We start from the raw sequence: 22,388 nt of genomic DNA, 5'->3' as shown, positions 1-22,388 counted from the left end.
AAGAACTTTAAAAGTTTGCTATTTTATTCAGATATACCATGATTTAGATAAAAAGATACTGATATTAATACAGTGTTTGAAATTCAGAGTTGAAATGACTTTTATTCATGAAAGAAAAAAGAGTTGTCACAATAAAGAGTAAAAAAAATAAGATTAATGAAATCATTGTTTATATTTAAGGAAAGTTTAAGGTTGACATTGCTGCAATAAAATGAAGTTTGAGCTGTGCTGAGAGTTGTGGTGATAACAAGTCCTCTGAGAATTTTAGTTATACACACACACACACACACACACACATATATATATATATAGAGAGAGAGAGAGAGAGAGAGACTCAGTAGAACAACCACATCACTCATCTTTCTTCACTTTAAAAATGACCTTTGATGAATATTTCTTAAATAATTAAAAGAGGCTATATTGTGTATTGTACATAAGATAAGCAATTATTCCAGACCAATTTACGATATTGGACTGGAATAGTTTTTCACAAGAAAACACACTTACCAGAATGCCTTTCAATAGTAGTCTAAAATCAAAGTATGATTTATTGCTTTGGCAGCATTCCGAGTATCTCAACCCAGTGACTAGCCACCATGTAGCTAATCAAGCAGTGAAAAAAAATGGTTGCCATCTACAGTTTTGTATTTATTTATTAAGTCTGCTCTTTCAAAATAGTGTGATACCAAGATACAGAAAACTGTCCAACATATGCTTTTGGTTTAGATCAATTTTTAAAAATGCAAGGACATCACCAATAACTAAGAGTACAGGAAATAAACTAGAAATCAGAATATTATTTTATAATTATAAAAATTAATAAAATACATTGTAGAGTAGAATACAGAATTTGGGTGGGGGGAAAATGGGGAATTTCAAAAAACTTTTGTGATTGGGGAAGGGGGAAGCTGCTGCTTTGGGACAATACTAAGGACTGGCAAGATTTGAGAACCATTGATCATATGTGAAGGTGTGTTTCAGGAAAGACATCTTTAAAATGATGCCCTGAAGCACCTCAAATTCAATAAGACAGAATTGTTCATCAACCTATCCCTGTAGTTAAAAGGTAGATTCAGTAATCAGAATGCCCAAGATGGAACACTGGCTTTGCTATTTACCCATGATGATGGTCCTGCTTCACCCTAATTTCATATTCCTGATTTCCAGAATTGTGAGAGAAAAAATTTCTTAGGAAAGCTCTTCAACCTGAGTCTTAGCTTCCTTATCTGTCAAACAAGAATAACAGTGTGTGTAAAGTATACGTTTTTGTATCATGAGAATTAAGTGAGATAATTATGTAAAGCTATTAGCATAATATCTGACAGTAAATGGGGGCAAACAAATAAAAACAAGTAAAAAACTACCTCTTTCAGTCCTAAAACCTTAGGGTAACAAGTCTGTGTTTTGTACTTATATCACTTGTCAAGCTTTGTTCGCCACTATGCAATACCACATGGATTTAGCCTAAACCCTCATAGAGGCCATGACAACCCAAGATTTTTTTTCCCCTAAACCACATCTTACCTCTCATTTCTTCTATCTCTAAGGAATGAATCTTCTCACTTAACTCTCTACTTACAGTCCCTCCTACCAACCAATCCCTCTATGTCCTAGAATCAAATGTAAACAAAATTTATAACATCTCTTCTAATTCCTAACTTTTTCCCTCCACCCTTCAGCCTGTTTTACAAATACCAAGCAACTCCTGATTTCCAGTCTTCTAGACAACATACAAACATTGATAAATAAAGGATAGAGCCTCTACTCTTGTGGAGCTTAAGAATCTATTGAGAATGTCAAACAACTGCTCAAGACACTGTTCCTGAGCACAGAATTCAAGAAGGAGATGGACTCTTATAAGGGAAAGGCTCTATCATGGTGCCTGGTGACTAATACTCTCTAAGTCAACAGTGACCTCAAAGATGTCAAATTCACAGCTTGCTCCCCCCCACCCCCGGTCCACAATATATTACTTCTGCAGACATGATGCTCCTGGGCACCCCAAACTTCCTGAACTTTTTACTATGCTTGAAACTTTTCACATCCCTAGCACTGTAGTTGCCTATCCCTTTCTCTCTCACCATTCCTTTGTTGATTCCTATATTAGTTTTCTAGGGCTTCCATAGCAAATTATCGCACTAGGTGACTTAAACAACAGAAATTTATTCTCTCACAATTCTGGAAATCAGGAATATAAAATAAGGGTGAAGCAGGGCCATCATCCTTCTGAAGGCTCTTAAAAAAGAATCCTTCTCTGCTTCTTCCTGGTTTCTGGTGTCTCCCAGCAATCCTTAGTGTTCCTTGGATTGCAGGTGCATTGTTCTAATCTTTGCCTTTGTCTGCACATGGTCTCTTTCCCTCTTGTGTGTTTGTGTCTCTGTCTAAATTTACCTTGTCTTACAAGGATACTAGTCATTGGACTATAGCCTGCCCTAATCCAGTATGACCTCATCATAACTTAATTATAGCTGCAAAAACTGCATTTCCATTTAAAGTCATACTTGAAGCTTTCAGGTAGAAATGAATTTGGGTAGGACACTCTTCAACTCACCATAATTCCTAATCTACTACTTATTTACTGGATGGATGCAGTAAGCTTTCTCTCTCATCTTTGAACTCTTTACTCCCTGTATGACTTATATTTTATTTGGATGGCTTCACTTTTTACATCTATGAGTCTGTCTCCCAAAACTATTTCTTAAATAACTCTGACTCTTCTCTGCCCATAATTGTCAGCCCAGATTTCCAAACTTCTGATAGACATTTCTACTGTGATTATTCCTCTAAAACCTTAAATTATAAAAGTTCAATGCAGAACTTATTATCTCTTCCACACTCCTGACTGCTCCATTTTTTTCCCCTAACATTTCCATTCCCCATTAATGGTGGTGTTTTATCCATTTAGTCAATTAGAATAGACCAAAAGTGTCATTTTTAATTTTCCTTTCTCATTACTGGCTAGGTCCAGGCATTGAAATCTGTTTATTCTGCCTCCAGATGTGTCTCATACATAAATTTCCTCCTTCCTCTTCCAACTGTCATTCTTATTATTTCTGAGTAATTGCAATGTGCTCTGAACAGGTCTCCATGCATCTAACCTATAGTATCCTCTAATTCATCCTTTCCTGTGTAATTGGCCATGGTTGTTGCTTAGTTTAATAACCATTTTAATCACTACCCTCACAGAATGAAATTATGAAAAATTCAAATGTCTCACTTTAAAACTTTTTCCCAAGCTCATATCCTACCATATTAACTTCCTTCTCTGCACTTTGATTATAACACTTGCTATAGTCTGCTGTATAACCATTGATAATGTATGTTTCATGAAACTTAAATTTTAAGTTTTTTGAGAAAATGCATGCATGTAAAGACACCTTGTAAACATTATTAATCATCATTATCTTTTGGTCTTCCCCTGAAGTTTGTAGTACAGAAGAGAGTCTAAATAAGGAGAACAAGGATTCAAAAAATGAAAATACCCAAATGCCCCTCAATTGATGAGTGGATAGTTATAATTGGTATACCTATACAATGGAATTATTATTGGACAACAAAAATAAATATTGATCCATGACACAACATGGATAAACTGTGAAACATGCTGACAGATGCTAACCACAAAAAGGCCATTTACATGAGAAGTCCAGAATAAAGCAGATACATAGAAACAAAGTAAATTTGTGGTTGCATATGGCTAGAGGATGGGGAGATTGGAGAGTGATAACTAAAGGGTAGTAGGTTTCTTTTTGAAGTGATGAAAATGTTCTAAAATTGATTCTGGTGGTGACTGCATAACTCAATGAAATACTAAAAACTACCAAACCCTTTAAAATGGGAAAACTATATGAGTTGTGTCTCAACAAAGCTACTAAAAAGGGAGCTAATAGTATAAGGGAGCCAAGATCCTTAACCTTAATGTTTACAGATATTGCTATAAAACATTACAAAACATGTAATCAAGTAAGAATCTTTTTTCCAGATCAATGTCTTTATAAAAGAAAACAGGTAAATAGAATTTGTAGTTTGTAATCACAGCTCAACTCTATTCTAACATTCAAAATTTAGGGCAGAGTATGAGGCAAACTGGCATCTAGCTATGGCAAGTCCTTAACAGAGAGTAGTAATCATTAACATTTGTAGGGCTTCTACTAAGTGCTAGACACTAAGTGTTCTTTACATCCAGAAGCCATTCCTCCCAACAATTAAATGAAGTATGAACTATTATTATCCCTAATTTACTGATGAGAAAGATAAAGAATAGAGAAGTTATGTAACTTGCCTGAGGTCACCAGCTAACCTTGAGTTTGGAGCCAGAAACTTTAGCTCCAGAAACTGTGCTCCTAAGAGCTAGGCTATATTGCCTCTTTGTCCATTCTTCTTCTCTTCTGTTTGTTGTTCTCTTAAACAATGAAAAATCTACACTTAGTGAACAATGATTTTTTTTTTTACTGTGAATCTCAGTGGGAAATATTTCTATTTGGCAGAGACTAATTCATAAAAAGATGATCATAGAACATCATTCATATTTATTATTTCATTTTATCTTTTTACATCTCAAACATTTTTAATACTGAGCAATAAACATCAAACACACTCTCATTGCTAAGCATAGTTCTTTGTTTCCAGAAAGAAATACCCTGTCCACTTTTAGATGCAAGAGTATTTAATGGGAAAGGAGAAATAGGCTAATAAAATTTCTACCACCAAATAAAGTGACAGGACAAAAATGACTTCAGTATTCTTCCAGTTTGCAAATGTTTTCCATTTACTTTAAAAGCACATCTTACTGACAGATTCCTTCTCCACCTCTTACTTTTTTGAAGGGTGAGGAATGTGAGCATTTCAAACTATTTATTTTTTTATTTCAAAAATAATATTTGTGCCTTAAGTTTTGACTACAAATTCTGCCTCAGCAGACCTTTCAAAGTTAATTTTCTCACTGCACTGTACACTCACAATCAGGCAGGAGGAGAAGCAGGTTGCAGGGCCGGACAGCACAGCAGAGCCCTCCTCAGGGGTTAAGACTATGCTGCCAGCAGGGAATACTGCTGTCTCCCAACATCTCTTCTTTCCTTCCTCCTCAGAAAATGAGCCCAATTTCCCTTTCAACTAGGTGTTGCCATGTGACACAATTCTGGACTCTGGGATGTTGGCAACACAGCAGTACAGGGTGTGGGTTCCAAGAAATATCTTTAAAAGAGGAGATGTGCTTTTTTTTTGGTTCTTTCCTCTTCCTATGGTTGGAGTAGGGACAAGCCAGTTGAAGTTTGTGCAGCCATCTTGGACCATGAAGAAAAACCAAATGCTGGAGACAGCAGAGCAGCATGAAGTCAGAGATGCCTGCACCCTCAAAGCTTTGTAGAGATCCATCCTGATCTCTACAAAGCAGTCCTGATCCATCCTGAGAGGAAATGGACTTCTATTCTGTTTAACTTACTGGTATTTTGTAATTTTTGCCTTTCATTCTGAACTGAATCCTAATTGATTAGTAGTGTTTCTGGTGTTATTGGGATTCTTCACCAATGAGTCATACTTAGCTGATAAGAATCTACAAACTTCCTGAAATTGGGTGTTAAGCCTCATGCACTTTCATGCTCTTTCCTGGGAGAAGGGTCTAGGACAACTCATTTAATGTTGCAGATCCTCTCAGCTTCCTTGTCTCTAATAAATGGACAACAATATTCCATTGTAGGACTGGTTTCAGGCTTAGAATTTGTGTAAAGTGCCTCACAAAGGGAACAGAGCTTAGCATATCAGGCATTCCTTATCTCCAAAACTGTATAAATGTTCTTACCATACTTCTTTTTGAGCTTAAATCTCTTATTCATTTTTTGACTCCTCTTACTCTCTCCTTAAATGATCATATTAGATGTCAAGAGCATCCATTCTTTCTCTACACATGTCCTGAAATCATTTCTTTTTCTCCATCCCAATTACTCCCTTCAGTTTAAAGCCTTTGTCATCTCTGAGACTTCTGCCATTCTCATTTTTGGTCTCTCCTTGTTCCATTCTACCTCTATCAGGTCACTAGATTAAATTTTATCCCAAATCCTGGACTGCCAATGATTTGTCAAGGCTGATCAAATTAAAAATAAACTCCATACTCTAAAGGTAGTTAGTCAAGGCAGCACAACATAGAAGGACTTAAGGATTCATACTAACCCAGGTTTGAGCGGTAGTTTCACCCCACTACAAGCTCTGATGTGGAAATAACAGTACCTACTCCATAGGGTTACAGTAAAGATACAAGAGACATATATACACTCAGTACTCAATGAACAAGTTACCTTCTCCTTTCTTTTCATAGAAATGACAGATTAATAAACTGTGTCTGGGGCTGGGGTTGTGGCTCAGCAGTAGAGAGCTCACCTAGCATGGGCGAGGCCCTGGATTTGATCCTCAGCATCACATGAAAATAAATACATTAAAGATATTGTATCCAACTACAACTAAAAAATAAATATGAAATAAATAAATAAATAAATTGTGTCTTATCACTCTCCTACTGATCCCGTGCTTGTCTAACCTGGACTAGTCAAATCAGACTATTTGCCAAATCCTAAAAATGTTATATTCTGCCTTCTCTATTCAGCTCTAAAATTTTGTTCATATTGAATTTTTTTTCTTTTTTTCAATTATTTTATTTTTTTAGCTATAGGTGGATAGAATGTCTTTATTTTACTTAATGTGGTGCTGAGGATCAAACCCAGTACCTCTCGAATGCTACACGAGCGCTCTACCTCTGAGCCACAATCCCAGCCCCTTATATTGAAATTTTTTCATATCCTTTTCTCTATTTTATTTTTTGGAATCCTACTAATCCTTCAAGGATCCCCTCCACAGCCATCTCTTCTGTGAAGCCTTGTCCTGATATCTCCAATCAGCTGTAAACTCTTTTGTCTAAAGAGGTCCATTCTCTGTGTCTTTTCCATGGCACATCTCAGGCTATGTCTCGTCTTATTTTTTGAGGTTGCTGACTACAAGCACCTTGGGACCAGAGCTAGAACCCTCTCTACCTTTATGTCTCTCTCATGGCACCTACCTGAAGGTCTTTCATCTGTATTTACTGAGTTAACCTCAAAATTCTCAGGCAGTGCTCTTTAAAATGTATTCCTAGATTCTTTCTTCATATTTTTAACAACACTATGAAGACAGAATGATTAAAAGTGTATTCAGGGAATACTCTATTTTAGATTTCCCTTCTTTGGCTTCTGGATATAAAACACTTAGTAGTTGATCCAGCACCATTACCCATCATTCAAAAGCATTTATAATTGTATCCACTGAGTACACAGGATCTTTTCCTTTCCTTTATTTCCTAAGAGTCTGGCTTGGCCTCTTGTTTTCCCCAATGCCCCCCAGACTTTTTCTTCTTTTCTGCATTTCAACAACAATGAATCTCATATCTGGCTTTGAGTACCCCTCCTAAAGATGATGGATAGGAGCAAGGCCTTCTGGGACACATTAGTACAGCTGCCAGTGGGCAGGAGGTGCTTATAAAATAAAAAGCTCAGGATTCTGGGAACATATGTGCAGCTATAAGCAAACCAACCAACACAGCTGAAAAGAAACACTCAAGAATATTTCCTTTTATTCTTTTTAAGCTGTGTGTGGAAGAGGCAATTCACATTACATTGCAAATAACTCTCAGAAGGATTCTCTTTCTGTAGTGTCACCATACGCTGACATTGTAACCTTTGCCTATCAGGTCCATGTGCTTTAGAAGTACAGGAAGCTTGTAAAGTTTAAGCAGCAAAAGTCCAGTTTCTAATTTACTGAATAACATCAAGTACAACTGTCTGACCTGGAACATTGTCCACTTAATTTTGAAAATGAAAAAAATCCACACAACAATAAGATTTAATGAAGCTTTAGTTCAGTCTGTGGATAAACAGAAGATTACACGTTATCAGAAACTAAAAACAATGGAATCACCACCACACTACAGACATTAAAACATCTCACTGTAAAATCAAATTTTTAAACAGAAAATTATATGTAAAATTCTCATACCTCATCAGAACTAGGGAGTATATTTATGGAGTCTATGAAGCTGTCCATTAAAAAGGAAACACTGGCAAGAGTGGCATTGATTTTTTTTTTTCAAGTTGTAGTTGGACACAGTGCCCTCATTTTATTTATTTATTTTTATGTGGTGCTGAGGATCAAGCCCAGGGCCTCGGACATGCGAGGCAAGCGCTCTACCGCTGAGCCACAATCCTAGCCCCAAGAGTGGCATTGATTTTAAGCATACTGGGGACAAGAAATCTCATGTGTATCTTATGAACCTTGTGTGACTTAGATTTTGGGAGGACAATGAGAAGATTTAAAACATGGTATATAAAGCTTTTCTCCAGATGCAGACAGCCTTTAATGTACAATCAGAAACAACTTTGCAGATAGAAAAGCTGGAAAAACCATGGCAAAAAGGAGTCCATGTTTTTACTGAAGCAGTCCTTCTAGAAACCCTTTGTCACTGGTGATCCTTTCTTCAAAACTATACACCATCCAGGGGATGGGATCCCTCTGAGAATAGAAGCACATATCATTTGGACCTTCAGAATCAGAGTGGAAAGCAATGGCTGGTGGTGTATGGTCAGTAATGACTATGAGTTTGGCCTATCCAGAGCTGTAAGAGATCTGTGCCAGAGAACAGATCCAATGGGGGTGGGTTTCTGCAAAGCTCACAGTGTTGGTAAAATGTCACTGTCTCCTATGACCATGCTTGACTGGGCCAAGAGTACCACTCCCAAAACTGGGTTAGTAGGAATGTGCATTTGCCAACAGAGGTTGGACTTATCAATGTGACTTTAGGACTTTGGGAGCTATAGGGAACTTATCAGTTGGCCTAAGAAATGAGGGGGAAAAGCCTGTCTGTTGAAAAGGAAGAATAAAACAAACATGAAAAAAGTGATAGTGGTTGAATACTCCCCTGGATCCCTGTCTTCCATTTCAGAATCCCAGCTGTACCTTGCCCTTGGCCTCAAGGACTCCCCATTGTATCTTGATAATGAACTCCCTCTTCTTTGCTTACATTAGCTTCATTGAGATTTCTGGTTACTTGCAATCTAGAAGACTACAACTGACATACTACCACAGAGGCCACAACTGCTGAGGGAAGGGGTCTCTTAGAGCAGTCATTTTCTGTCAAAGTATTCCACTTATTAATCATATACAGAGCCAGAAATCCTCAAAATTATAATGGCACTAATGAACCATAAATATAAAAAAATGTTCCTCTTAGAAATTAGGGATTTCTTGGTCTAACACAGCAGGATCCAGATTCTTTGTTCAATTGATAGGATGATGATACTGATGATAATAATCATAACAGCTATTGCTGTCTGTCACAATGATTCACTGAACCTCTAGGAATGTAAGGCAACACACTAGAAGCTTTATAAACATCATCTCTACTCCTCATAACTCTTAAAGGTAGTGAAAGTAGAAGTCTCTTTGGAAAGATCTTTGACTCACTGAATAACTGAGATGTCATTTGGGAAAGGCTAGCCTGCTAGAAGGCTACAAGAGGGCATTTAATGTGATAGATTCACCATGATTCAAGATCTAGCTGTTAAGTCTTGCAGTCTCAGAAAATTTCAGTGGTGTTCTAGCACTGACTAGACTTAGGGATGCTGATTCATGCTAACAAAGTTCACTAGAGACTAATGCATGAACCAAATGCCAGGTTATTAATTTACCATGAGATGACTAACTGCCAAGCAGCCTGGAATCTGATGCTGGCTCAACCACTGTATGATCTTCTCTCTGTAGATGGACCTTACTGACAGCCAAACTGTTAGAAGGTTGTTTAGGTGGTTACATGATTTGAATGTTAGACACAAAGACTTGACAGCTGCTACATTCATCTTCATAAAGAGGATTTAGCTACCAGGTGAACAGACACTTGGGCACCATCTCTTTGGATGCTGCCAGGAAGGCCTCTGCTAATAAATGTTTATGTGACCACTCCAGGCCTCTAGTAGACCAGTCCTTCTTCTGAAGGAAACATTCTTTCTTTAGATGTCCTAGTTCCCAGCCTGTCTTGCCTCTTTGGTAGTCCTTTTATTGATTTAAAGTAACTTTGCATATGGTGAGGATAATCATTTAATGATTCAATAGTTTATAGTAAAAGATAATTTTATTTTTATTTTTTTCCACATTTCCCAATGGGTAGCTCACTCACTGTTCCCTAGTATATCCTCTACAATATTATCATCTCACTCATCTACACAAAGGGAAAAGAATATTGATTTTAGAGTCAGAAACACATATGTTTTAGAGTCAGAAAGGTTAGGGATGAAATTCCTGTTACCACACTTATAATTTTAAGATTCAAGGCAGATAATTAACTTCTCTTATCCTGAGTTTCCCCCACTTGTAAAATGGGGATAATGCCCACCTGGAAGAATAAAAATTTTTTGTTCATTGTTCTTCCAATGTGATTTTACTTTGAATTTTACAATCATACTAGTGTTACTTTAAAAACTAATTTTCCTGACTTCTGAGTTGGGGGCAGGGGGAAGTGAACTGGGCACAAGTGTGGTGAGTTCTTTGGCTTACTGTTCTCCTTTTCTGCCAGAAATAAACATGGGAAACAGCTTGCGTTTGTCTTTTCTTGTTACCCTTAAGAAGATTTCTTTTAAGGACTCTAGTCAAAAATTTTTTTTTTTTAAAGAGAGTGAGACAGGGGGGGGGGGAGAGGGAGAGAGGCAGAGAGAGAGAGAGAGAGAGAGAGAGAGAGAGAGAGAGAGAGAGAGAGAGAATTTTAATATTTATTTATTTATTTTTTAGTTCTCGGCGGACACAACATCTTTGTTTGTATGTGGTGCTGAGGATCGAACCCCGGCCGCACGCATGCGAGGCAAGCGCACTACCGCTTGAGCCACATCCCCAGCCCTCTAGTCAAAATTTTTATATAGAAGAACTCCACTAAAGTTTGAATATTTTATATAGAAGTCACTCAGTTGGGGGAATTCTGACATCTTAAGGATAAACTGAATTAATTATGAAAAAGTAAATTTGATACTAAATATATAAAATTTCATAGTACTTTTTCAACTAAAAAAGGAATTCTCAAGTTTCAGAATTTATTCTTGTTTCATTAATATTGTGTCCTTCTTGTTTCCATTGTTATTTGTATTTATACATTACACTAAACATTTAGATATCTTCATTTGGTATGTGACAGTGGACCCAAAGGGGAATAAGAACAAGCACATGACAGATCTATATAAGAATTAAAATATCCATTGTCAATTTTCCTACAAAGGATGGATTAAAATTTATAATTTTGCAACATGGATACTTCCAAATGGAGTACTCAATAAACAGAATACACGGCAGGATGGAGAAAGAAAAAAACCTAGTATGTGCCAGACATAGTGCCAGAAACTTCTTACACTTAGGTTCATTTAAACCACACAATCCTTCTTTTTAGGGTAGTGGCATCACTTTATACTTTTATTTTACCTTACAGATTCTAATTTTATTGACATCTAAACATATTGATAAAACATAAAATTACATGACAAAATTATAAATTTACCACAAAATAAGCTCCTTTTATTTTCCATGAACATTAATTTCAGGGTTTTTATTTGGAACATATTTCCCATATTTTTCATTATACTTACAAAATAAATTCCATAATATGGGGGGTTATTTATAAATACAACCAACAATCATGAATGATAGAATATAAATAGACAAATCTGAGACTTCTGTAGTATAACTGAACTCTTTAAGGTCCATTTTTAAATAAACTAATGGTCCTGAAGGAAAAAGTCATCCAAACTCAATTCTGCTTTTAGGACTGAGGCCAAGGAGATTAATTTATCATCATATATAAGAACTAGCCTCTGTTTAGGGAACAAGTAGACTTGGCAGAATATTCAATGATCTCACCAACAGCCTGGGTAGCATAATAACATTAGGCTGCATGTTTATGGCAGATGATACCACTGATGAATAGCAAGCACACTGCATCCTGACATAGTTCAGTTTGGAAAATCAAAATGCATTCATTAGTTCCATAAAATAGTGATAAATAATACTTTTAAATAATATGAAATAGGAACACAGACATTCATGTATTCATTTTTCTATTCACGAACATATGATTTTGATAGGAAAACAACAAATTTGATAAATTAAGAATCAGAGAGGAGACTGTTGTCATCTTTGTAGTCTGGATTGTTTTGCATATTTGAGTTCACTTGACAATATGAGGGCATGCTTCATTGTTATCGATTAAAAAGATGAACATCTGATCTGACTAAACATTATAATTAAGAATTTAAATAAGATTAATTAAGAATGCAAGAATACCTATATTAATTTGTATTTTGGATTTTTCTGATTTGTATCATTACTCTAATTTGTTAAGTACCGAGCAGTCATTTTAAAAAAAAATATTGGTGAGAACTTTTAAGTATTAGAGATATGTGATTAAGAAACATAAGTAGACTAATCCATCCGGCTGAAACAACTGGTCAGCCCTTCTCATCCTACGGAGGTAAATGCCTACCGAGCCTTCATAAGTAGTGGCCACAGGTTTGAAACGGGGCTTGGGAGAGACAGTAAGGACCCACCCGTTGCATTGGTCGCCCGGCAAAGGGAAACGAACTGTCGCCATTTCCAAGAGACACCACTATGGCAGAGAACTGACATCATCAGACTGCGGCGGAGGAGATAACTTCATTGAAACCTGCCGCTACAGGTGTGTAATCCCCTAGCCTTCCCTCTCCACACATCGGGGAAACCTTAAGGGCCCCTCCCAGCTCTCCCATAAGGGCCCCTCCCAGCTCTCCCGTGAGTGCGACAGCCAGCCCGAGGGAATCAGAGGTGGCGCGGGACCCGCGGCGCGGAACTACCACTCCCACCAGGGCTGACTGCTGAGGTCTCTTGCACCAGCTACCGGGGGAGTGGCTACCGGAGGGCAAGTAAAATTCGCTGAGGATTCTCAGCCCCAAGCTCTACAAACTTAGGGTCTGAGGGAATGGCAAACTGGAAGAGTGTGCCCAGTCGTTCATGAAAACAGGGCTCCCGGGAGCAGCAGACCTGGTGTGTAGCCAGTATTGTGATGAGCGGCAAACGTGAGAGGGGCCTGGCTAGAGGAAAAGTGGGAAGTGACTAAACACAAGAGGAGGCCCTAGACACTCAGGACTGGAGACTCGCCCAGTAACTCAGCAGTCAAACAGAACAAGAAGTAACATGAGCAGCTTCAAAAAGCAAGGAAGAAAAGGAGTACAAACAATGCAGGACAGCCTAAATATTCAGGAGGACCTAGAGTCATCAGAAAAATGGTCATATAAAGAACTCAAGGAACACCTTAGACAGATGGAATGGAACCTTAAAGAGGATACAAGACAGCAAATTCAAGCAGCGAAAGAACACATTGAGAATGAATTACATAAACAGATAAAAGAAGAAGTTAAGCATCTTTATCAGGAGATACAGATTATAAAAAATAATCAAACAATAATTCTAGAAATGAAGGAAACGATAAACCAAATTAAAAACTCAATTGAGAGTATCACTAACAGAGTGGAGCAAGTAGAAGCCAGAACGTCAGATAATGAAGACAAAATATATCATCTTGAAAACAGTCTAGCCAACTCAGAAAGGCTGGTAAAAAATCACGAGAAAAACATCCAAGAGTTATGGGATAACATAAAAAAAAACAAACTTACGAGTCATCGGGATAGAAGAAGGTACAGAGATTCAAACCAAGGGAATGAGTAACCTACTGAATGAAATAATTACAGAAAACTTTCCAGAAATAAAAAGGAAACAGATATACAAATTGAAGATGCATACAGGACACCGAGCACACAAAATCACAGTAGACCAACGCCAAGACACATTGTTGTGAAGATATCCAATAAACAGAACAAAGAGAAAATATTAAAAGCTACAAGAGAAAGGAGACAGATTACATTCAGGGGTAAACCAATAAGGTTAAAAACGGATTTTTAATAACAGACACTGAAAGCAAGAAGGTCATGGAACAATGTATTTCAAACAATGAAAGACAATGGATGCCAACCAAGAATTCTGTATCCAGCAAAATTAAGCTTCAGGTATGACAACGAAATAAAAATCTTTCATGATAAACAAAAGTTAAAAGAATTTGCAGCCAGAAAACCAGCATTGCAAAGCATTTTGAGCAAAACACTACACGAGGAAGAAATGAAAAACAATAACCAAAACCATCAGTGGGAAGTGCCTCGGTAAAGACAGAGGGCGAGGGGAAAGATAATCATGGAGAAACAAACTAAATTTTTTAAAAAAAGGATAAACAATCAAACATGGATGGAAGTAGAAACCATATATCAATAGTAACTCTGAATGTTAATGGCTTAAACTCTCCAATAAAGTGACATAGGCTGGTATCATGGATTAAAAAAACAAATCCAACAATATGCTGCCTCCAGGAGACACATCTGATTGGAAAAGACATACACAGGCTGAAGGTGAAAGGATGGAAAAAAATATACCACGCACACGGTCCTCGTAAGCAAGCAGGGGTGGCCATCCTCATATCGAATAAAATCGACTTCAAGACTAAGTTAATCAAAAGGGATAAAGAAGGTCATTATATACTGTTAAAAGGAACCATTCACCAACAAGACATAACAATTATCAATATTTATGCACCAAATAATGGTGCTGCAACATTCATAAAACAAATTCTCCTCAAGTTCAAGAATCAAATAGACCACAACACAATAATTATGGGTGACTTCAACAAACCTCTCTCACCATTGGACAGATCCTCCAAACAAAAGTTGAATAAAGAAACTATAGAACTCAATATCACAATCAATAACATAGACTTAACTGACATATATAGAATATATCAACCATCATCAAATGGATATACTTTTTTTCTCAGCAGCACATGGATCCTTCTCAAAAATAGAACATGTATTATGCCATAGGGCAACCCTCAGTAAATATAAAGGGGTGGAGATAATACCATGCATTTTATCTGATCATAATGGAATGAAACTGGAAATCAATGATAAAAGAAGGATGGAAAAATCCTACATCACATGGAAAATGAACAATATGTTACTGAATGATCAATGGGTTACAGAAGACATAAAGGGGGAAATCAAAAAATTCTTAGAGATAAATGAAAATACAGACACAACATATCGGAATCTATGGGACACAATGAAAGCAGTTTTAAGAGGGAAATTCATCGCCTGGTGGTCATTCCTCAAAAAAAGAAAAAACCAACAAATAAACGAGCTCACACTTCATCTCAAAGCCCTAGAAAAGGAAGAGCAAAACAACAGCAAATGTAGCAGAAGGCAAGAAATAATTAAAATCAGAGCGGAAATCAATGAAATTGAAACAAAAGAAACTATTGAAAAAATTAACAAAACTAAAAGTTGGTTCTTCGAAAAAATAAATAAGATCGACAGACCTTCAGCCATGCTAACGAAGAGAAGAAGAGAGAGAACTCAAATGACTAACATACGGAATGAAAAAGGCAATATCACAACAGATGCTACAGAAATACAGAAGACAATTAGAAATTATTTTGAAAACCTATATTCCAATAAAATAAAAGATAGTGAAGACATCGATAAATTTCTTAAGTCATATGATTTGCCCAGACTGAGTCAGGAGGATACACACAATTTGAACAGACCAATATCAATGGATGAAATTGAAGAAGCCATCAAAAGACTACCAACCAAGAAAAGCCCAGGACCGGATGGGTATACAGCGGAGTTTTACAAAACCTTTAAAGAAGAATTAATACCAATACTTTTCAAGTTATTTCAGGAAATAGAAAAAGAGGGAGCTCTTCCAAATTCATTCCATGAGGCCAACATCACCCTGATTCCGAAAACAGACAAAGACACCTCAAAGAAAGAAAACTACAGACCAATATCTCTAATGAACCTAGATGCAAAAATCCTCAATAAAATTCTGGCGAATCGAATACAAAAACACATCAAAAAAATTGTGCACCATGATCAAGTAGGATTCATCCCTGGGATGCAAGGATGGTTCAACATACGGAAATCAATAAATGTTATTCACCACATCAATAGACTTAAAGATAAGAACCATATGATCATCTCGATAGATGCAGAGAAAGCATTCGACAAAGTACAGCATCCCTTTATGTTCAAAACATTAGAAAAACTAGGGATAACAGGAACTTACCTCGACATTGTAAAAGCTATCTATGCTAAGCCTCAGGCTAGCATCATTCTGAATGGAGAAACATTGAAGGCATTCCCTCTAAAATCCAGAACAAGACAGGGATGCCCTCTATCTCCACTTCTATTCAATATAGTTCTCGAAACACTGGCCAGAGCAATTAGACGAAAGAAATTAAAGGCACAAAAATTGGAAAAGAAGAACTTAAATTATCACTATTTGCAGATGACATGATTCTATACCTAGAAGACCCAAAAGGGTCTACAAAGAAACTACTAGAACTAATAAATGAATTCAGCAAAGTGGCAGGATATAAAATCAACACGCATAAACAAAGGCATTTCTGTATATCAGCGACAAAACTTCTGAAACGGAAATGAGGAAAAACACTCTATTCACAATATCCTCAAAAAAAATAAAATACTTGGGAATCAACCTAACAAAAGAGGTGAAAGATTTATATAATGAAAACTACAGAACCCTAAAGAGAGAAGTAGAAGAAGATCTTAGAAGATGGAAAAATATACCATGTTCATGGATAGGCAGAATTAACATCATCAAAATGGCGATATTACCAAAAGTTCTCTATAGGTTTAATGCAATGCAAATCAAAATCACCAAGGCATTTCTTCTAGAAATAGATAAAGCAATCATGAAATTCATATGGAAAAATAAAAGACCCAGAATAGTAAAAGCAATTCTAAGCAGGAAGTGTGAATCAGGCGGTATAGCGATACCAGATTTCAAACTATATTACAGAGCAATAGTGACAAAAACAGCATGGTACTGGTACCAAAACAGGCGGGTGGACCAATGGTATAGAATAGAGGACACAGAGACCAATCCACAAAGTTACAACTATCTTATATTTGATAAAGGGGCTAAAAGCATGCAATGGAGGAAGGATAGCATCTTCAACAAATGGTGTTGGGAAAACTGGAAATCCATATGCAACAAAATGAAACTGAATCACTTTCTCTCTCCATGCACAAAAGTTAACTCAAAATGGATCAAGGAGCTTGATATCAAATCAGAGACTCTGCGTCTGATAGAAGAAAAAGTTGGCTCCGATCTACATATTGTGGGGTCGGGCTCCAAATTCCTTAATAGGACACCCATAGCACAAGAGTTAATAACAAGAATCAACAAATGGGACTTAATTAAACTTAAAATTTTTCTCAGCAAGAGAAACAATAAGAGAGGTAAATAGGGAGCCTACATCCTGGGAACAAATTTTTACTCCTCACACTTCAGATAGAGCCCTAATATCCAGAGTATACAAAGAACTCAAAAAATTAGGCAATAAGATAACAAATAACCCAATCAACAAATGGGCCAAGGACCTGAACAGACACTTCTCAGAGGAGGACATACAATCAATCAACAAGTACATGAAAAAATGCTCACCATCTCTAGCAGTCAGAGAAATGCAAATCAAAACCACCCTAAGATACCATCTCACTCCAGTAAGATTGGCAGCCACTATGAAATCAAACAACAACAAGTGCTGGCGAGGATGTGGAGAAAAGGGTACACTTGCACATTGCTGGTGGGACTGCAAATTGGTGCGGCCAATTTGGAAAGCAGTTTGGAGATTCCTGGGAAAGCTGGGAATGGAACCATCATTTGACCCTGCTATTGCCCTTCTCGGACTATTCCCTGAAGACCTTAAAAGAGCATGCTACAGGGATACTGCCACATCGATGTTCATAGCAGCACAATTCACAATAGCTAGACTGTGGAACCAACCCAGATGCCCTTCAATAGATGAATGGATAAAAAAAATGTGGCATCTATACACAATGGAGTACTATGCAGCAATAAAAAACGACAAAATCATAGAATTTGCAGGGAAATGGATGGCACTAGAGCAGATTATGCTTAGTGAAGCTAGCCAATCCCTAAAAAACAAATACCAAATTTCTTCTTTGATATAATGAGAGCAACTATGAACAGAGCAGGGAGGAAGAGTAGGAAGAAAAGATAAACATTAAACAGAGACATGAGATGGGAGGGAAAGGGAGAGAAAAGGGAAATTGCATGGAAATGAAGGGAGACCCTCATTGCTATACAAAATTACATATAAGAGGTTGTGAGGGGAATGGGAAAATAAACAAGGAGAGAAATGAATTACAGTAGATGGGGTAGAGAGAGAAGATGGGAGGGGAGGTGAGAGGGGATAGTAGGGGATAGGAAAGGTAGCAGAATACAACAATTACTAATAGGGCATTATGTAAAATTGTGGATGTGTAACCGACGTGATTCTGCAATCTGCATTTGGGGTAAAATTGGGGGTTCATAACCCACTTCAATCTAATGTATGAAATATGATATGTGAAGAGCTTTGTAATGTTGTGAACAACCAATAAAAAAAAAGATAAAAAAAAGAAACATAAGTGGCTTATTCTGTAATGATAGAAAAAAGAAGAATATATAAGCAAATAAACAAATAAATGCATAAGATAATTTTTTTGGAGGGGGTACCAGGAATTGAACTCAGGGGCATTCAACTACTGAGCCACATCACCAGTCTTATTTGTATTTTAATTGTGAGACAGGGTCTCACTGAGCACCTTGCTGTTGCTGAGGCTGGCTTTGAACTTGTGATCCTCCTGCTTCAGTCTCCTGAGCTACTGGCTGCATAAGATAATTTTGAACAGCTCCAAAAGCCATGAAGAAAGTAAAGCAAGGTAATAAGATACAGAATTAAGTAGAGGTAAGTGGGCTAACCAAGATATGACATTTGAGCTAGTATCTGATTAACAAAGGTTGAGAGTGGTTATGTTCAAAGGTGAGGCAATGGCAAGAGAAAGGACTAAGATTATATGCTCAAGGAGAAAAAGAAGGCCAGGATGGCTGGTGCACAGTGAGAAAGAGGAGACTGACCTGACTTCCACTTAGAGAGTAAGACTGCAATTCTATTCAAATTCTTAGAGGAAGCTTCCAGAAGGTCTTAAATTGTGACGTGATATGACCTACATTTATTTATTTATTCATTTATTATTAGTTACACATGACAGTACAATGGTCTTGACAATTCATACATTTGAATCAAATGGGGTATAATTTCTCATTTTTCTGATTGTACAGGTTGCAGAATCACATTGGTCATACAGTCACCTATATACATACAGCAATAATAATGTCTATTTTATTCTGCTGCCCTTCCTTTCCCCCATTCCCCTCCCCTCCCATCATGACCTACATTTAAAAACATCACTCAAGCTGATATTTGGAAATGCACTACAAATAGTCAAGAATGGAAGTGCACACAGACTAACCAGAAAGTAATTAGGTGGAATAAGGAAAGGTCTTGGAAGTGGAACTGATAAGACTTGTTGATGGTTGGATGTGTAGAGTTATGGAAAGAGAGAAATCAGAAATTACTCCCAGGGTTTGAATGGATGGATTTGAGATCCAGTAAGAGAAGACTAAGGGTGAAACATATTTTAGAGAAATTCAGATCAGTAGAATATTAGCAAGTAGAATAATAATATAATATATCCACACTGACATTCACATTAAACTCAGAGAACTAACAAGCAATAAGCATTTCAAAACCATAGGGAATATGATCACTGTATAGATAATTTTTCTTATTAGGAAAAATCAGCCTACTTCAAGTCCCAAGACCATTTTCAGCTCTGGAAATGAAAATTAAAGTTATTGAATTTTGGCCATATGTGGGCATATTTTATTCCAGGGAGAAGTTCTAGAAACTCTAAGGAATCTAAACACAGCAGCTATTAAATGTCTGATGAATTAAATGACACCTGCTTGTCCCCTATAGTAAGACCCAGTAATCTTACACACACCAGAATGAAGAGAAGGATTAGGAACTCTTGAAATTCTCATGTATTTTGAATCTGAATTACATCATTCCCTTAATTTAAAATTTCTATTGTACATTAGGTGTATGTACACAGTATAAGCATGTGTATTTCTTTATGATATTACTGAACATAAGGAATAAGTATGCTGCAAATCATTCTTAATGAATGATCAACACTTTCCTACATTTTATTTAAAAATGAATAGTTTCTACATACCTGTAGCACATCACCCAGGTCTGCTGTGCTAATATCTGGATCCTCTGTGGTGTTGAAAGGTACAGGAGTTATTCGTACAAGGGTGAGTACTCTGGGTTCTGGATACCTCCACAACATCATTCCTGGGCTATCTTCTGTTTCATTATAAAACAAGACTTCATAGACACCAGGGAGTTTCAAAGGTTCTGTCAAATGAAAATATAATACACTGTATGCTTTTAAAAGGGACATGATGGTTTCTTAGAATGAGAAGAAGGTTTTAAGATCAAGAGAAAAGAATAAAAAGAAACCATCTGATAATTTTTATATGTTTTGGGATAGAAAGAAATCAAGAATTCCCTTGAAAGACTGAATGAGAATGCATTATTATTGTACTGTAAGTATGAATGCCCTGTAGAAGTGATTGATGTGTTGTAATATAGTAAGTACACATTTAAACACCCACACATGCACACATACTCTCATACCTACTTACCAGCATCTTGAATGTACTGAAAGTGACCCGTTCGCAGGTCATCTGAACTGTGTTCACTTTTAAAGGCCTGAGTTTTTTCCACAGGAGATGGCATCTGAGGTACTGGTTCAGAAACTAGCACTTCAACATTTCTCTCCTCTTTAAGATATCCATTGAGTAATTCATGAAGGAGGACTAAACAATTCAAATGTTCTTGACCCCAGAAGACCTTTAAAGTGACATGAAAAATTGTGCTGACTTTAAATACAAAAAGTTCTTAAGGGCAATTAGGTGCAATCATATTTAAACTAATGCAAGACAGTAATTATTTTCATTTTATAGTTATTAACAATAAACTAATTTCTAAGAAATAGTTAACTTATAGAATGAGATTCTATTAAGTAAATATAACAACAAAATCAATTATATCATCTATTGTGTGAGTAACACATCTTAAATGTTAGATCAATGATGAAATTACATTAATGTGAAGTAATGTTTATAAACTCATTTAGCCATGAGGGCAAAGAAAGCTTATTATAGTATAAGAAAAGGCAATGAAGATCCTCTAGGCCAAAGTGCTAATAAAATAGTAATAATAACCTGTGGAATAGCTTCCCGGATTTTGTCATGAGATTAAATAAACAATTCTGATTGTGGGGCTCATTTCTTTGCTCTTTTATACTTCAGAGAAAAAAGAGAGAAGGAACCTGCTCAGTGGTCTTGAACTTGGAAGGCTATCCAACTTCTGTATGTAGTAACAATATGCTAATATATGGGATTCCACAGCTCCTTCCTGAGACTATACTGCCAGGAGCTACAGAAGAGTTTCAGAACAAAGGGACAAAGAGAGAGAGTTTCCATGTAATGGAGAAGATGAAATTTTCTTTTTCTGCTTTTGAATACTAATAATATTCTGTGACAGAATACTAGTCATAGTGATTACATCAGAGAATTTAAAATTTCCTTAATGTTAAAATTTCTCTGAATATACTGGGTAAAGTCAATATAACTATTAATTCTAAGAGACCCCTGGTCAACACAGAAAAGACAAAAGAGCATACAAAGATAGAAAATAATAGCCTTATACCTTGTGAGTAAGTTTTAAATACTACACTTAGGTTCTGTTCTTTGGAATTGAGGCATCTCTGAAATGGAAGTAAGAGATACAACACTGTCTACTTCAGTTCTCATCAAAAAGAAATAGAGATGAGTGAAAAGTCAAGGTGGAGAAGAGAACACCATGACCTGGATCTATGCTGTTAAAAACAGGCACTGACTAGAATGTAGTCATGATATACCTTGATTTTGCTCTTATTTCTGTTTTTAATGTGTAGTTATTTTGCTGTCTTGGAAAAAAGTTAATAATGTTATATTATTCTCTAGAAAGCACTACAAAACTGTATACTTCTCGCTAAATACCTGAAGATTTACAATAGACACTGAAAAATCTCCAAAGTAACATAAAGCAATAAGCTACTGGGGTCTCCCAAATATTACTGAGTCAGCAAAACTGGTGAAACTTGAAGCAATACAATTTTCAGATGAAATCAAGAAATTTATGTTTAATATGCCTCCATTACTGACAAATCAGCCATTTCAACCTTCTAGTATTTGAATTTTGTAAACTTTTTGGATTCAGGCAATTTTAGAGGGTATCGAATCACATAAAGATCAGATTAACATCTATTCAA

At 36.5% G+C, this 22,388-nt stretch overlaps 1 protein-coding gene across 6 annotated transcripts in view; it reads right to left on the bottom strand.

The window, feature by feature from the left end:
- The window catches only part of VPS13B (vacuolar protein sorting 13 homolog B), a 753,213-nt gene that overhangs the window by 141,095 nt on the left and 589,730 nt on the right, over positions 1 to 22,388 (bottom strand). For all 6 annotated transcript variants that reach the window (XM_081265607.1, XM_081265606.1, XM_081265609.1 and 3 more), the window contains 2 exons: positions 20,716 to 20,923; positions 20,241 to 20,425 (listed from right to left, as the gene is read on the bottom strand). In XM_081265607.1, coding sequence (XP_081121733.1) covers positions 20,241 to 20,425; positions 20,716 to 20,923 — 393 coding nt within the window. The remainder of the gene's footprint in view (positions 1 to 20,240; positions 20,426 to 20,715; positions 20,924 to 22,388) is intronic.

Source organism: Spermophilus citellus (genome assembly GCF_964194105.1).
Source record: "Spermophilus citellus genome assembly, chromosome: 14".
Taxonomy (NCBI): Eukaryota; Metazoa; Chordata; class Mammalia; order Rodentia; family Sciuridae; genus Spermophilus; species Spermophilus citellus.
The sequence above is the reverse complement of the archived record's forward strand: the minus strand, read 5'-3'. Positions and strand labels throughout refer to the sequence as shown.